The sequence below is a fragment of the Dipodomys spectabilis genome, unplaced genomic scaffold (assembly GCF_019054845.1).
Source record: "Dipodomys spectabilis isolate Male_0828 unplaced genomic scaffold, ASM1905484v1 ptg000266l, whole genome shotgun sequence".
In the NCBI taxonomy this organism is placed as follows: Eukaryota; Metazoa; Chordata; class Mammalia; order Rodentia; family Heteromyidae; genus Dipodomys; species Dipodomys spectabilis.
The window spans coordinates 3,589,142-3,605,729 of NW_024870943.1; the positions used below are offsets into that span (position 1 = coordinate 3,589,142).

The following is a 16,588-nucleotide window of genomic DNA, read 5'->3' on the forward strand; positions in this document are numbered from 1 at the left end:
TGTGTTTGCAGAGGGGGGGCAGGGAGGACAGTCCTCATGCACAAGGCCTGGGGCAAGGGGCGCCCACGCATTGGGCAGGGCCAAGATCCGCAGGGCTGACAGGAAGCTGTGTTGGGGGGACCAGGTAGTCCTGCCTCAGTTTACCCACCTTCCCATATGAACTTCAGAAAGCCCCCTGCCATTTGCTGCCCCTGTACACACTCCGTTTTGACCTTTGAACTCCTGGCCTGAGAGAGGAGGGTGGGCACCCGAGTGACCCTCAGTGGCAAACCCTTCACATAGCTCTGCTGCATCCACTCCCCCTGCTTCCTCTGGGCCCACATTAAGAAGCCCCCCACTCCCCAGTCCTTAGCAATAGGCAGCTTTCCAAATTGCTGCTCAGGTGGGGGGCTGAGGTTGGGGCTAGCACCCACAGCTGCCTATCCTTGGGAAAGCCAGGCAACTTGGAGGTGACCAGCCACTTCAGCATTCCACAAGCTCCCCCAGTTTTATCCTGACCAGAACAGAATTGATTTCATCTCTTTATAACTTCCCCTGAGCCATTTCGGTCAGTGATCTTGCCAATGGGTCCTTCCAGGTGCCCTGGAGTGGAAGTGTCACAAGAGGTGCACCCCTCCAGATGAAATATGGACACACTGTTGGCAGCAGTTGGGGCTTTACCAACCCCCACAGGGCAGGAGACCCAGCAGAGGCAAAGCCCACAACCCAAGGCTGAGGCCCAGGGCTGAACAACCTAGTGGGAGCTGTAGCTAAGGCTCTCAGGACCTGTCTGTGGAAAGAGGCTTCCAGGTGCAGGTGCCCTTGCCTGGCCCTGTAGCCAATATGGCCCAAGATAGGCCCCACCCACCCTACCAAGGCAATCAGCAACTGGGACCAGTGCCTCTAGCACCACCAGGGGAGGACTAACAAATCCAGTCCAGCTGCTAGCCCAGAACTGCTCCTGGCATGGTAGTATACTTCTGCAGTCTCAGCACATCTGAGCCTATAGCATCGGGATTAAAGATGTCAGGGCAGTTCCTGGACAGCCTGGCTACACAGCAAGACCTTGTACTTAAAAAACAAAATCTCTGTGCACCAAAAGTGGAGACATGGGGGTCCCTCCATCTGGAACCAACCAGTCTTTGGTCTCTGGGGAAACCCTGTATACTATAACTAGCCAGATCTTAGATTAGGGGTTATCATAAGCTGAGATGCACCTTACAAGGTGGATCTGCAGGTCTGGTGCCACACTGCCACCCAGGACTATACTGCGGACAGTGTTGTCCAGGTTCCCAGTTCACAGGCCATGGCTGCCTCCCTAAGTGCTCCTCTATTGTCCAGATTACCCTGTTCCCAGCCCTGGATGCATCCCTGAGCAAAGATAGAGGCTGAGGATCAGAGGCTTCAACTTCCAAGGGTCATTCCCCAGCACCAGCCAATTCTCATCAGGCCCATGGGCTTCTGAGAAAGTGCATGGAGCTCTCTGGGCCACACCAGCCCTCCCGTGTGCCAGGTACACAGGGCCCCAGCATCTCAGCTCTGCCAATGCCAAAGAATGAGGGGGTCTGCAGGCGCAAGAGGTTCATTAATATTAAGATTACCAACAGTGTGTGGATTACAAAGAAGGAAAGAGGAGCTAGAGGTGAATTTTCCAAATGGGGGAACCAGGATCCACAGCCCCAGGGCCCAGGGGTCCGGCCACCCGGGCGGGGCAGCTCCAAAATAAATAATGGACTTGGGGACGGGTCAGGGCTGCTCCTGTTTCTTCTTCACCGAGATCCGCTTCTTCCTTGCTGCTAGCATCTCATAGAAGGGGTCCACACTCACCGCAGCCCTGGGCAGAGAGGAGTCGATGAGGGCCAAAGGCCAGGCCCAGCCTCCTCCCTCAGCCCCAGCCTCCTCCCTCAGCCACCCCGCAGGCTCACTGGATGGACTTGATCCACTCGTCCTTCTCCTCCTGCGTGGGTGCGGAGATGCGGTAGACCATGTGGTTGCCCTCCACCACGCGCCCGTCCGCCTCCGTCTTGCAGGCCTTGATGAGCTGCCCCTTGTTGTTGGGGATATAGAGCTCAAAGCAGTTCTGCGGGCGGAGGGAGGGGTAGTAGTTAGGAGTGGGGATGCGGGACTGGGGCCGTGGTCAGCGACAGGAAGCAGGTGGCACAGGAGGGAGGGATCCCCCCCGCAGTCTCACCGGCTTCCTGGGGTCATCCACCTCCCGGATGCTCAGGTTCTCCAGTGGGATGATGCCCCGGGGCTCCTTGTCCTGTGGGAGCAGGGCCGGCTCAGCTCAGGACCCACAACCCAGCCCCCCCCCTCCACGCTTCCCCCACGGTGTGGCCCCGGCCCCCCACACCCACCGTGGTGTACTCGAAGTAGTAGAGGCAGTTGTCGGTGAGGATGAACCAGCGCCGCTTCCAGGTCTTCACCCGGCCCCCTGAAAGGGAAGGGGAGGGGCCGGGCTCAGGGGCGTGGCCGCCTGGGGGCGGAGCCTCCGGGAGGCGTGGCCTCTCGGGGGCGGAGCGGCCGGGGCCTAGGACAGAGGAGGCGCGGAGCAGAGAGGCAAGCAAGCGGGCTGGGCCAGGCCGGGACAGGCCCACCCCTGGCTCCCCGGCCCGGGGCCGAGGCCCCCACCCCCTCCCGTGGCCCGCGGGGCCGGGCCGGCCGGGTACCTACCTCCTGGGGCAGACAGCGAGAAAGCAGGCAGGACCGGGTGCAGAAGGGAAGGCAGAGTGGGGGCCCCAAGAGCCGCAGCGACAGAAAAGGCGGGCGGGGCGCGGGGCGGACAGAGCACAGCGGAGACAGAGAGGCGGCGGGGAGGGAGAGAGGGGGAGAAAACCAGTTACATCCACTCGAGGGCAGGGCAGGGCGGGCGGGCGCGGGGAGCCCAGCTCCGCCCCTACCCACGTCCAGCCGAGGTGCCCGCCCCACTCCGCAGGCCCCGCATTTCCACAGACGGGGCTGGGAAGGGAGAGAATTCCCACCCTTCCCTGCCCACGAGCACGGGCTGCTGGCTGGGGCCCTTTCCCTCTCTGGGGGCCCAGGGCCTCCGCGTCCGGCAGGCACCCTACTGGAGCTTGCCATTTTGCTTCTGACCCCGAGCCTTGCTCACTTCGCCCAGGCCGCCCTCAAAAGCCGGGTTTATAGATGGACACAGCACGCCTGGCTGCCGTGCATAGGCCGACACCCTTGGGGGCAACATTTTGCTTCCTGGGCACCAGCGGCTCATGTCTGTAATCCTAGCGACTCAGGAGGCCGAGGTCTCAGGATGGCCGTTCACCTGCAGGTCCTCCGTGACTTCAGCCATGAGCAAGAAAGCTGAGCAAGTTTGAGGCCCTAAGTTAAAGCCCCAGCGTCAGCACCATAAAGAAGAAAAAGCAGCACAATTCTTGCCATGGTGAGGACTCAGCCCGGCTAGGGAGCCTGGAACCACGGCCTGCTGGGGTCTTCCTCAGAGCAGCCCATCACCCAACTGCCACCCTAAACGGGTGCCAGTGGCTCACGCCTGTCATCCTAGCTACTCAGGAGGTTGAAGTCTGAGGATCACAGTTCAAAGCCAGCCAGGGCAGGAAAGGCTGTGAGACTTTTATCTCCAGTAAACCACCAGAGAACCAGAAGTGGCGCTGTGGCTCAAGTGGCAGAGTGCTCGCCTTGAGCTGAAGAGCTGAGGGACAGCACCCAGGCCCAGAGTTCAAGCCCCATGACAGACAAAAAAAAAAGCCACCCTAGCCACACAGGCCACAACTGGGATCTCTGTGTGGCAACTTCAGTGTGTCAGGGTAACAGAGCTGTACTGTTTCCAGGTCTGTCCCAGTGTCATGACTGCCACCTTCTGTGCCCTGTGCCCAGCATTTCACCCAGGCTGTACCCATCCTCTACCTCCCAGCTAAGGCAGGAGTCCCTCTGGGAAGCAGACATCCTCCACAAGGCTGCGGGGGCCCAGGGCAGGACACCAGGGACAGCCACCACATGGCTGCACAATGAGGCTGATGAATCCTGCACACCGGGCTACCGCTATTCCCAGCAGCCTCCGGGCTGAGGGCAGGGCCTTGTGGCAAGAAGGCTCCACAGTCTTGTGTGGGGAGAGAAGAGTTGCTGTAGGCTCAGGACCCACCCACACCTGCTTATTTTCACACCAGGTTCAGAGGCCTAACTACATCCTCAGGCCACACAGCACGTTCCTGTGGAAACTGAGTCCTAATCCAGGCCACTCATTTGCCCCTAGTGGGGTGGCAGAGGGAGAGAGCAGAGGCCGTACCCAGCTTAAGGAGCCAGCCCTCCCGGTCGGGGTTGAAGAAGGTATGGGTCAGGTCGTTCCCATCATCCTCTGGGATCTTGAAGGGCTCATTCCGGATGCTGTCGTAGAGGTTCTGGAGGTTGGGAAGGGGCAGGTCAGCAAGGCCTTAAGGGGCAGGGATACAGGGAGTGGGGGGGGGAAGGGGAGAAACGGGGTACACCATGGGATGAAAGCAGGGGAGCAGAGGGAACCCCAGAGAGGGGAGAAGAGACACAGGGGAAGTCAACAGAGAATTGGAGTATGGCTTGAAGGAACAGGCAAGCCCAGAAATGACAGACAGACAGACAGATGCATGCCAACCATCTAATCCATTCCCACTCCAAGTGAGTCTGGCCAGCCAGCTCGGGCTTTGGGAGGTGCTAGGGGCCAGGGAAGGGGCAAGGGGCAGGGGAAGGGGGCTGACCCTCAGCAGCTCCTCGGGCAGGTCCCCGCCCTCGTTGATGCCTCGGTTCATGGCCACGAAACGCTCCAGGCCTGGCTTGTCCCGGACGTTGGGGTTGTGCAGGCTGGTGTTCAGCATGATCACGGCAAAGGACAGCACATAGCACGTGTCTGCACCAGAAAGGATGAGTGACACTCCGTGCCAGACCCCAGCTGCCCCGCCCCCTCCCGCGCTCCTCCCACCCCGCTTAGACCCAGCAGTCACCCCCACCTGTGGACTGGAAGACTCCAGGGTTGCACAGGCAGTAGCGCTGGGCGAAGGCCTCCATCATACGGTCAATTTTCTGGGCCTCTCCAGGAAGACGAAAGCTCCAGAGAAACTGCCTGGGGTGGGCCAGGAGAGGGGGGTGTCAGGGAGGGAAAGCCGCTCCCCCCAGCCTGTTAGGGTCTGGCCTGACAGAAACGCCAACCTTCGGGGCTCTACTGTTGTTTGGACAGGGGACTCCGATCTGACCAATAAGCATTGGCCGTGGGACAGTAGTGGCTCAACAGGACTCTGCCAGGGGCTTCTGCTGTCCTGGAGGAGGGGTTCCTGGGGAGGAGTAAAGCTAGTACGTGGGGACCTGGATCCATGCCATTCCTGAAGGAGGCTCTCATCCGGGGCAATCAATTCCTCAGTGACCCTTCTGAGGATGGCCTGTCACATGCAACTACGAAAGCCCTGCCAGGGCTGGGAAGTTGGCTCAGTGGTAGAGCGCTTGCCTCGCATGCATGAGGCCCTGGGTTCCATTCCTTAGCACCACATAAGCAGAAAAAAGCCGGAAGTGGTGCTGTGGCTCAAGTAGTAGGGCACTAGCCTTGAGCTGAAAAGCTGAGGGACAGCACCCAGGCCCAGAGATCAGCCCCCACGACCGACAAAAGGAAGAAAAGAAAGAAAGAAAGAAAGAAAGAAAGAAAGAAAGAAAGAAAGAAAGAAAGAAAGAAAGAAAGAAAGAAAGAAAGAAAGAGAGAAAGAGAAAGAGAGAGAGAGAGAAAGAGAGAAAGAGAGAGAGAGAGAGAAAGAGAGAAAGCAAGCAAGCAAGCAAGCCCTGCCAGGCACCACAGCCCTCCCCACCGGGATGTCCCGCTCACCTGAGGGCCTGCACCAGGTTGAGGTCGGTGAACTCGTGCAGATCTACAAAAGCATGGAGCACTGCCAGGTTCAGCTCTTCCCTGGAGGACAAGGATAAAGATTACACAGTGGAAAGGACCTGGGGCCGTGGACTGGGAGCAGGCAAGAGGCAAAGCATGGGTGCTGCGCCATTTTTTTTTTTTTGGTCCTGGGGCTTGAACTCATGGCCTAGGCGCTGTCCCTGAGCACCTTTGCTCAAAGCTAGCTCTCTACCACTTTGAGCCACAATGCCACTTCTGGTTTTTCTGGTAGTTGATTGGAGATAAGAGTCTCATGAACTTTCAAGCTAAGCCTGGATTCAAACTGCAATCCTCAGATCTCAGCCTCCTAAGGAGCTGGGATTACAGGTGTGAGCCATTGGTGCCCTGCCAATACCTTTACATACAGCAAGTAAAATCTTGGTCCTTTTTTCTTTTTCTTCTTTTTTATCAGTTGTGGAGCTTGAACTCTGGACCTGGGCGCTTGTCAAGGCTAGTGCTCTACCACTTGAGCCACAGTGCCACTTCTGGTTTTCTGGTGGTTTATTGGCGATAAGAGTCTCACAGACTTTCCTGACCAGGCTAGCTCTGAACTGCGATCCTCAGATCTCAGCCTCCTGAGTAGCTAGGCTAACAGGTGTGAGCCACCAGCACCCAGCTAAAATCTTGGTCCTACTGATGGCTCAGGCCAGGGTGGCAGCACTCCACTCCTAGAAAGAATATGCACCCTGGGAATCCTGGTTCCCAGTGGGAGATGCAGCCAGGCACTGGCAGTTCACGTCTGTAATCCCAGCTACTTAAGAAGCTGAGATCTGAGGATCATAGTTCAAAGCCAGCTTGGGCAGGAAAGTCCATAAGATTTTATTTCCAATGAACCAGAAGTGGAACTGTGGCTCAAAGTGGTAGAGTACTCGCCTTGAGCAAAAAAGCTCAGGGACAGCGCCCAGGCCCTGAGTTTTAGCCCCACGACCAAGAACAACAAAAAAAGTAGACATGCAGTGTACATGCTGGCCACTCACTGTCACCCCTCCCATGTCCCCCATGCCACCCCCAGACACAAATGTCCCTGAGCTCCCCCAGAACCACCAAGCTCCTCCTCACTCAGGACTACAGATATGACCCTACTGGTCCCAAGGCATCCACCATCCAGACTCATGCTCCTCAACTTCCAGCCACCCCTGTGGCTCCCTGGACAGCAGCCAGGGTACCCACACTCTCTGCAGACCCCCAAACCCCATTTGATCCTCAGTCACAACACTCGACCCATAGAAAGTCCCTGAACCCCCAAGTTGATCCACTCTGTTATAGCCTAGTCAGGGCCTCTCCGGGAACTCTGCTCCACTGGTGTGGGGCAGAAGGGTGAAGCCCGCAGGCTCACCTCTCTCCCAGGTAGTCCCCAATGGCCGTCTTGTTCAGCCCCTCGCCCTTGTATAGGAAGCGGGCAATCTCCTCTGGCGTGTTCTGCAGGAGCTCGTTCTCCACCAAGAACTGGATCCCCTGGGGGAGGGGGCAAGGAGGGGTTGGGTGTCAGTCAGTGCAGAGGCCAGAAAGCCATGGCTCCTGTACCTCTGTGACCCCCCCCCAACCACTATAGACAGGACCCGGCTCCACCTGGGGTCTGGTCCCTGTGCCCTGCCTAGTTAACTCCCAGACCCAAGCCTGGCCAGCAGAGAACAGATGTTCAGAGCGTGTTTGCTAAAAGACTGCACAACCTCAGGTAAGGGTCTCCGATAAGAATAAAGTGAGAACCGGTTACTAGACCGCAGCCTAGCAGGGCAGTGCACATGGCCTCCAGACTGGACTGGAAAATTCTCTGGCTTCCTTGTGTGGAGGAGACAGGCCCACCACAAGGACATCTTTTTTTTTTGTTGGTCGTGGAGCTGGAACTCTTGGCCTGGGTGCTGTCCCTGCGCTCTTCAGCTCAAGGCAAGCGCTCTACCGCTTGAGCCACAGCACCACCACGTGAGCCACAGCGTCACTTCTGGTTTTCTAGTGGTTACTGGAGATAAGAGTCTCACGGATGTTCCTGCCCAGGCTGGCTTTGAACCGTGATCCTCAGATCTCAGCCTCCTGAGTAGCTAGGATTACAGGCGTGAGCCACTGGTGCTCGGCCACAAGGACATCTTACTCAGAGCTATGGCATCCCTACCCCCAGAGCAAGCAGGGTCAGTTCTCTGTGGGTCCTGGCTATGCTTAGCACAGGATGTGGAAGGGGGGGCCTAGAACCCTCCAGAAGCCTCAGCAAATGCATGTCCACCTGGCCAGTGTTCCCACAACAAATGGACAGCCAGTGTCTGAATCCAAGGACCGGCACCCATCACCCTTCTGGAAGCTAGAGGCAATGACGACCCCTTCCGAGATACCGCACCTTCTTGGGGTCCATGTTGAATTTCTTCCGGCCCATGGCCATCTTCCGGTTCCTCTGTAAGGTCTTACTGCAAGGAGCAGAGTGGTCAAAGGTCAAAGCCTGGCCATGCCTGGCCCTGGCCAAGCCCCTGACCTCCAAGCTGCTGGCTCCAGACATCTCACCTGCCTTCATTGGCCTCCAGACCCTCCACTTCACTCATGGCTTCACTCAACTCCTCCCGCAGTCGCTGGATCTCCACCAGCAGCTCCTGCTTCCGCCGCCGGATGTTCTCCAACTCCATCCGCTCTTCCGGAGTCAGGTCCGGGGGTTCTGGTGGGCCGGGGACAGGGTTTAAGAAATCAGTTCTGCCTGGGTACTGGTGGCTCCTGCTTGTAATCCCAGCTGCTCAGGAGGCTGAGATCTGAGAATAGCTGTTGGAGGTCAACCTGGGCAGGAAAGTCCCTAACACTCTTAGCTCCAGTGAACCACCAAAAAGCCGGAACTGGAGCTGTGGCTCAAAGTGGTTGAGAACTAGCCTTGAAGAGAAACTCAGGGACAGGACCTAGGCCATTGATTCAAACTCTAGTACTGGCAGACTCCCACCCCCCTAAAAAAGAAATTCTGGGGGCTTAAGAACCGAGGATCCTGCAATCTGGGGCAAATGGGGCAGGGTTAGGAAGTGGGTCTGGAGGAGGTCTGGGTCCCTTGGCCCTTGGAGGAGGAGGGAATCTGGGGTCCATATTCCTAAATCTGGGGGACAGGCGGGACGGAGCCCGAGCGCTTAGGTGTAGGACAAGAAGAGGGCTGGAGGTGTAACATGGGGGTCAATTACTCGGGCGGAGACCGAGGCCTCGGTCGAGCGGCTCCATTAAGGGGAGAGTGGGGTGGCCGGGACCCCAACGGAGGAAGCGAATGTCAGCTCCTAAGGAGAACTGGGAAGGGGGAGGACGAGGTCCCGAACGTGCCCGGGCTTTGCCTTCGGGAAGCCGGTGCTCCGCACCCCAAGATCTCTGCGCCCCCCCCCCGCACCCCTCCCCACGGGGCACCCCCCCCCCCACGCCGGCGCCGCGGGCGGGAACGGCCCCGCCCCAGACCCCGCCCCGCCTCCCGCCGCCGCCGGAAGCGGGCTCGGCCCAAACAATGGCCTGGAACGCCCCGCGCGGCAGGCCCGCCGGAAGCCCGGCCCGCGCCCCTCGACGGCCCGGGGGTCTCGGGACGAGGGGGACGCGAGGCGGCCCCGGGGCTCGTACCGCCACGGGAGACGTTCCAGAAGAGACGCTCCGAGCGCCGCCTAGACCTACCATAGACACCGTCCTCCATGGCGGCTAGGAAGGCCCGCGGAGAGTCCGGAGCTGTCCCGCCGGCCGGGCCTGGATCCGCGTTGGCCCGCGGGCTCGGGTGAGCCCGCTCAAACGCCCCGGGAGCCACCGCCGCCTCCTCAGCGCCAGTCCTCAGCGCTGAAAAGACTCTGCTTGCACTGCCCAACCGCCCGGCCGCTAGGCACCGCCCCCTCGTCTCGACACTGGCCAATCCTCGGAGGGCTCCCTCGTCTGCTCCGCCCCCGACATTGAAGGGTCGCTTCCCAGACCAATAAGCACACAAGAAATAAATGTAGCAATGTCCGGGCTGGAAGGAGACAGCCTGTGGGACCAATCGGAGTAAGGGGAGGACACCAAGTCCTGCCTCCGAAACAAAAGAAAGCCCTTGGCAGGCGTGCCCTCCAATGAGAACCCTCAGAAAGGAGTGGCTGGCTGGGGAGGGGAGCGAGGGAGAAGGCTCAGCGATGCTGAGAGGACTGCGCCTGCGCAAAGAGTCCGGTCAGCCGAGCCGAGGCTCTGGGGAGACGTTGCTAGGGGGCGGAACTTTGTTAGTCTTGCTGCTAGGGGCGGGGCCTCAACTGTGGGTTGTTACCCCCGAGCCACGCCTCCTAGAGGTCCAAGCAGCCTTTTGATCACCGCGGTTACCAAGCAACCGGGACCCGCGCTGGCCTAGCCTGTGGTCTCCCTTTGCCGGGCACATTCCTCTCCTCTCAGCCCCCCTCCCCAGCCTCTTATAGAACCACAGGAAGGGGTAGCGAACCCCCCTCGCTCCCGCCACCGTCCTTCTTAAGATCCTTTCACAGCTCTCCCAAACTGGGACCTCTCTGCCCCTACCCCTCTCCTCCTCGTCCGCCCTGCACGGAACGTGGGTGCAGGGGCCCTGTAACCACGCACCCCTAACGGGGGGCCAGGCCTCGTCCTCATTTGCCGTCATGGGGCTGCGCAGGTGGGGATGGATTCAGGGCCAGGACCTGGTTAAGCCTTGGGATTAGACAAGGATCCTCCTAACCTCGCCGACCTTTCCGAATGGCCCTGCGCCGCCCTTCTCCGTGGGGACCCAGACAGGGCCACACTCTCCCTCCAGTCAGGACCTCCCCCCCGCCTTGTCTCTTGACCCCCATCCAGCAGCATGACCCCACCCCTGGATCTCCATCCACCGACCCCTTTCCTGCCCAAGACACTGAGCTGGGAGGGCTGCCAGCTAATTAATCCCATCCGGTTCTTAGCTGGGGATTCTGAGGGATAAAGAGAAGGGGAGCCAGGAGAGGGGACTGGGTTGATGCAGAACTTGGCGGACTGGTGGCCAATGACAATGCCTGCCCTCTGTGCAGGACACAGGGTGGGAACACGCCCTGCTCTTCCTGGCACTGGCTCCCTCTGCGGCTGGCTCCCCGCCACTTGGGCACTTAGGTTGATGACAACACTGACAGGTTGGACCCAAGGACCCGTGTGCCCCAGAAACACACAGATGTCTTTCATCCAGGGACTGGTCAATGGCTAACATGCCTACTTTCCTCACAGTGGGAAAACCCTGGGTCTGTTGCACACAACCTTTCTTCCCCAGCCTCCTGAGCAGGACCAGGGAGATGATGAGCCACAGCTCAAATGATTCCTTGGTGACCCTGAGACTCAGTCACTCAAGTTCAGAGCCAGGCTTCACGATCAGCTCCCATCCTTCCCCCCATCTGTTGTAAAACCCAAGTCGGGGGGGGGGCTGGTCAGGAACCCCTAGGTCCTGCACCACTCATTCACTCAGCTTACCAAAGGTGAGGAATCACCCAGCTGGAAAAACTCCAAGACCTGATGCCCTATTTTTGCAGATGGGGAAACTGAGGCAGAGAGGGGAATGATTTGTCCAAAGCGGGGGGTGGGGGGGTGGGGGGAGAGAACACTGAGGCAGAAAGCAGAGAATGTTGTGTAAATCTGGTAAACTTTGAATTTAGTTTTTCTGCATCCCTGAAAAGGACTCCAATCTAAGTTTCCAACCTTGCTGAAGAAACCAGAGAGGAAAATAGATACCTGTATTTATATTATATATATATATATATTATACATATGTATAACATCATTAAGAAATAGAGACACATAACTAGATGCAGTGTTCCAGAACATTCAAGACACACCAGCCTTGGGTCTCTCCCTCCCCTTACCCACTCACCAGTCCTGTGACATGCAGGGTCTCAGCTGGACCCTCACTTGCTAGGTCTGCCCCGAAATGCTACTTCTTCAGTTCCTCTCCTGGAACAGCCAAGTAGTCAACCTGGAGGTGGAGAGAACTTCCAGGCTTTGCAGATATGGCTACTCTGGATCCCTGGAGCCTCAGTTCCCTTTGGCATTTCAGAACCACAAGCAGTCATGGAGGATGGTGTAGAGTGGACCATCCGCTCCCCTGGGCAGACCGGATGCAGTGGACTGCAGACACTAGAATCCTTCCTTAATTCTCATCAGCGGAGCAGCTCTCAGAATCTCAGTTCCTTTGGATGTACTAGAATGGCACTTCAAACAAAAACCCAAAACCATCCTGTGGGTCATTTAGAAGCAGCATTTATGTCCCCAGCTGGATGTTTTTTTGAAGTTCTCAATCCTCCTAAAGCCACAGACAACCCATTGTTGCATGTATTCTAGAAACATAACTCTGCATGGGTTCTCCATTTGTTCAGATCTCTAGGCCAAACTGTTCTAGAATCACAAGGCCTTAGTAATCAACCTGGACACACAGAATCTGAACTCATGGACTTTCTGGAACCACAAAGTCTTTCCTCTACATGTGGTTGCCTTATCCTTGTCTCTGTTAAATTGAGATGGCCTTGAATCCTTGCACTTGTGCGCCACTTCCCCTGCTGAGTCGATGTGGAGAATGACTTGCTTCTTTGTTGACTGAATCAAGCCTGACCTAGAGATTCTGGATCGCCATTGCTGATCAAGAACTGCTGACTTCCTCCCAGGAGGCAATGGGGCAATGGTCTCTACCACTGGTTTCTGGCTCTGATCAACACCCAGGCCCAGCCACAGAGAGGAATCCAGAACCACTAGGCCTTGCCTCTTGGGTGGTCTAGAATCCTGGATCTCTTAGCTCAGGTAACAACTCAGGAATTGGGCTCATAGAGGGGTCCCCAAAATGTCCTCTTTGGTCTACTAGGCACAGCAGGACCTCACCATTTAATCTGCCCCCCCCCCCCCATTCCCTCCAGGAGGCCTTTGGTCTTAGGAAAATGCCTGCCCACATCCCAGAAGAGGGGCCGATCGCTCTCCATCCTGCTCCTTCTGGGAAGGGGACACCAGCGGGGATGGGGACACCTGCTGGGGTCAAGGAGGCAGGGTCAGCGGCAGGGTTGGTGAGATAACTCTGGGGCTGGCAGCTCTGTCTTCTGCCTCCTGCCCCGGCTCTTCCTGGGTCTCCTCCTCATCCTCTTCCTCCTGGCAGCAGCTGAGAGCAAGTTCATTTTCGTAACAAAATGCGGCCAGGGAGCCAGGGAAGCTGGACTTGGGGCTGTGGGAAGCCTGCTCAGCGCGCTCATCCAGCTCCTTGGCACTGCACACCGGCGTCCCTGGGACCTCGTAAGTGCGATGGAAATGGCGATAGTCCACTTCATACTGTGAGCCCCGCTGGAAGAGGACAGGCTCGAAACGATGGCCCCACAACAGCTCCCCAGGGAGGTAAGAGGAGCGGCACTGTGTGGTCATCGCTGTGGCCTCCACCATGCCCTCTAGGATGACCACCAGCTCAAAGTCTGCCCGGGCCAGCTCCGCCCGGCCCAGCTCATACAGCGGACTGGACGAGTCGATCTCATGCACGATAGTAATGGGTGACACTAGGAAGATGCGATCCGTGCCTCCGTCAAAGCCCACGTCCACGTCCTGGTGATCCAGAGGGATGTACTCCCCCTCTGGGGTCACTCGGGGCTGCAGGAGAAAGCCAAGGACCACAGACAGACAGAAGGCAGCCACACATTTCCGGGAGAATGGAGACAGACATGCCCAGAGAGAAGATAGCCAAGATGGTGGAGAGAGCGAGGGATGGGTAAATATTGATTCAGGGAGAGGGCCAAAGACCCCAGGGTTAAGAGGGACAGAGACTCAGAGCAAAAGGAACAGAGAGATGTCAGAGACAGAGTCAAAGAGAAAGGAAAACAGAGACCCAGACAGATACCCAGAAGGACAGAAAAAGAGAAGTAGAAAGAGGGGAACAGAAAGCCAGAAAGAGAGAAGCAGACACAGGAAGAGACAGATTCAGAGGAATGGGGGGGGGGGGGAACGCAGAGGGAGAACCGGGAAGAAGGGGTGGGACACAGACCCAGAGACCCAGAGAGAAGGGGAAGATTGTGGTCCAAAGACACAGACAGGGGATAGAAACCCAAAGATAAACAGGGAAGGACACAGATAGGGGTGGTTCATAGAAAAAAGGAGGGTACAAGAGGGCCAGAGTGACAACATTGAAGATTGGAGGACGAGGAGGGATAGGGAAAAAAGTTATTAATATATGTGGGAGAAAGAGAAACTAGGATGACAAAAAGAGGACAACCTAGGTCCAACACCCAGCATCTCACTTTCCTTTAGGTGAGCCCCAGGTTGGGGCTGGGCACCTTTCTCTAGCAGCTGACTGGGGACCCCAAAAGCTTCTGGGAATTGTAGTTCCCATGGCCACAGATTCCTCCTTTTGTCTCAAATCCAGCCTCAGCCCAGGGTTGAGTGGCTCCACTTGGACAAAGGCATCTGTGTCCTCCTCCTCCCCTGCTCCCATCCCCAGTACATTGGAGACCAGGATATTTGAACTTTTTTTTTTTTTGGTTGGTTGTGGGTTTGAACTCTGGGCCTGGGCTCAAGGCTAGCACTCTACCACTTGGAGGCACAGTTCTACTTCCGGTTTTCTGGTGGTTCATTGGAGATGAGTCTCATGGACTTTCCCACCTAGGCTGGCTTCAAACCGTGATCCTCAGATCTCAGCCTCCTGAGTAGCTAGGATGACAGGCGTGAGCCACTGGCACTCTGCTCGTTTGAACAATTTGACCACAGGGGTAGGAAGATAGGTCCACCCCACAGACCTTGGAGAAAGAATGTTTTTCAAGGACTGGGGATTGACCCAGGTGTGAGAGTACTCCCCTAAGAGCCTGAGGCCCTGAATTCAATCCCAGAAATGAAAAGCAAAATAACAAAAGATCTAGGGTTTTCTAAGATAGGCATGGTGGTGATCCATGCCTGTAATCCCAGCTACTCCAGAGGTGGAGGCAGGAACATGGTGAGCTCAAGGGCAGCTGGGGCAGAGCTAGGAAGACTGTGTTTCACAAACAAAAGGGCTGAACACTTGGCTCAAGAGGCAGAGCATGTGCCTACCAAGCTCAAGGCCCTGAGTTCAAACCCCAGTACTATCATAATGCTGGCCCTGTGCGCTCAGCTCTGCTGGCCTAAGTGCAGCTGGCCTTGGGCTCTAAGCCACAGCCGCGCTGGTGTCTCGGTGTCTGCTGGGAGTTGTGAACCTGAGCCCTGGGAAGGTCACTTGGTCCCACACAGAAAGGTGACATCTCAGTTCACTATCTGGGTAGTGATGGATGATGCTCAGGTCCACAGGGAGGGTGGTCCTCAGTTTTTTTTTTTTTTAATAATTTGGTCAGTTGTGGGGCTTGAACTCAGGGCCTGGGTGCTGTCAGTTTTTTCAATCAAGGGTAGGGCTTTACCACTTGGAGTCACTTCTCATCTCCATTTCTGGTAGTTAATTGGAGATAAGAGTCTCACAGACTTTCTTGCCCAGGTTGAACAATGATCCTCAGCCTCCTAAACAGCTAGGATTACAGGTGTGAGCCCCAGTGCCTAGTCGGTGAGACTCCTATCTCCCAACTAAATCACCAGAAAGCCAGAAGTGGAGGTGTGGCTCAAGTGGTAGAGTGGGTGGAATAAAGCTAATTGAGTTCAAGCTCCAGGACTGGCATCAGAAACAACCACCAGACCTGTCTCCTGAGTCTACCTCTCCAAGAGTTAGTGGCTCATGGAACAAACACCCCAAGTTGCCAAAGGCCCTGTGGGAGATGGGTGTGTGTGTGTGAGATCTCTTTCCCCCCTCCTCCCACCAGCAGCAGCTGGGCCCACATATGGATCCCTCTGCCTCTCCCCGGCCCCATCCCCAGGGGAGATGGAGCCCCTCTGGCCGCCCCATGCACCTGCAGCAGCCGGGCCCGCAGGTGGGCCTCCCTTCCCCACACGCACCTGCAGCAGCTGGGCCCGCACGTGGGCCTCCACCAGGTGGCTGCGCCGCAGGTTGCCCACCCGCCACATGAGGCAGAGGCGGCGGTCGCGCAGCGCCACCACGGCGTTCTCGCTGAAGACCAGCGTCTCGTTGCGCTTCTTGGGCTTGGCCATCTTGGCCATGACGGCGCCGACGACGAAGGCGTCGAGCACGCAGCCGGCGATGCACTGCAGCACCACGGCGGCCACGGCGGCCGGGCACTCCTCGGTGACGCTGCGCACGCCGTAGCCGATGGACGTCTGCGTCTCCAGCGCGAAGAGGAAGGCGGCCAGGAAGCTGGCCACCTGCGAGAAGCAGGGCGCGGGCGGCGGCGGCGCGGCCAGGTCGCCGTGCAGCGAGGCGATGAGCCAGAAGGCCAGGCCGAAGAGCAGCCAGGACGCCAGGAAGGAGCAGGAGAAGAGCAGGCACATCCAGCGCCAGCGCACGTCCACGCACGTGGTGAACAGGTCGCTCAGGTAGCGCGCGCCCTGGCCGCCCAGGTGCACGAAGCGCACGTTGCAGTGCCCGTCCTTCTTCACGAAGCGCCCGCGCCGCCGCGAGCCTGCGCCCGCGCCCGCCGGGGCCCAGCCGTTCCCGCACGGCCCCGGCCCCGCCTCCGGGTCAGCCCGGCCCGGCCCCGACCCTGACCCCGGCTCCGCCGCGCCGCTCAGGCGGCGCAGGGCCCCAGCCAGGCCCATGGGGCGGGGGGGAACCCCGTCCTCCTGCTCCTCTTCCTCCTCTTCCTGCGTGGCCTAGCAGGGGGCAGGCGCCCCAGACCTGCAGGGAGAAGACACCGGTTACGGGCGGCGGCGGGGGAGGAGGGGGGGGAAGGACCGGCAGGTTGCACTGTCCGGTTGGGGCCTCCAAAGGTTAACGCAGGTATGGTGGTGCACCACCCGCCT

The 16,588-nt window shown here is 58.1% G+C and overlaps 2 protein-coding genes across 2 annotated transcripts; both read right to left on the reverse strand.

The window, feature by feature from the left end:
- Positions 1-1,545: 1,545 nt before the first annotated feature.
- Positions 1,546-9,651, reverse strand: Cyth2 (cytohesin 2). Its single transcript, XM_042700527.1, has 12 exons — positions 9,452-9,651; positions 8,333-8,480; positions 8,172-8,238; positions 7,182-7,300; positions 5,786-5,866; positions 4,926-5,038; positions 4,677-4,825; positions 4,235-4,346; positions 2,337-2,413; positions 2,171-2,242; positions 1,905-2,059; positions 1,546-1,813 (listed from the first exon to the last, which is right to left on the reverse strand). Exons 1-12 carry the CDS (start codon positions 9,468-9,470, stop codon positions 1,726-1,728), a joined length of 1,200 nt encoding a protein of 399 aa, XP_042556461.1. The 5' UTR covers positions 9,471-9,651; the 3' UTR covers positions 1,546-1,725.
- A 3,040-nt stretch (positions 9,652-12,691) lies between these two features.
- Positions 12,692-16,384, reverse strand: Kcnj14 (potassium inwardly rectifying channel subfamily J member 14). The gene is made up of 2 exons (XM_042700541.1): positions 15,668-16,384; positions 12,692-13,372 (listed from the first exon to the last, which is right to left on the reverse strand). Exons 1-2 carry the CDS (start codon positions 16,382-16,384, stop codon positions 12,776-12,778), a joined length of 1,314 nt encoding a protein of 437 aa, XP_042556475.1. The 3' UTR covers positions 12,692-12,775.
- Positions 16,385-16,588: the final 204 nt, after the last annotated feature.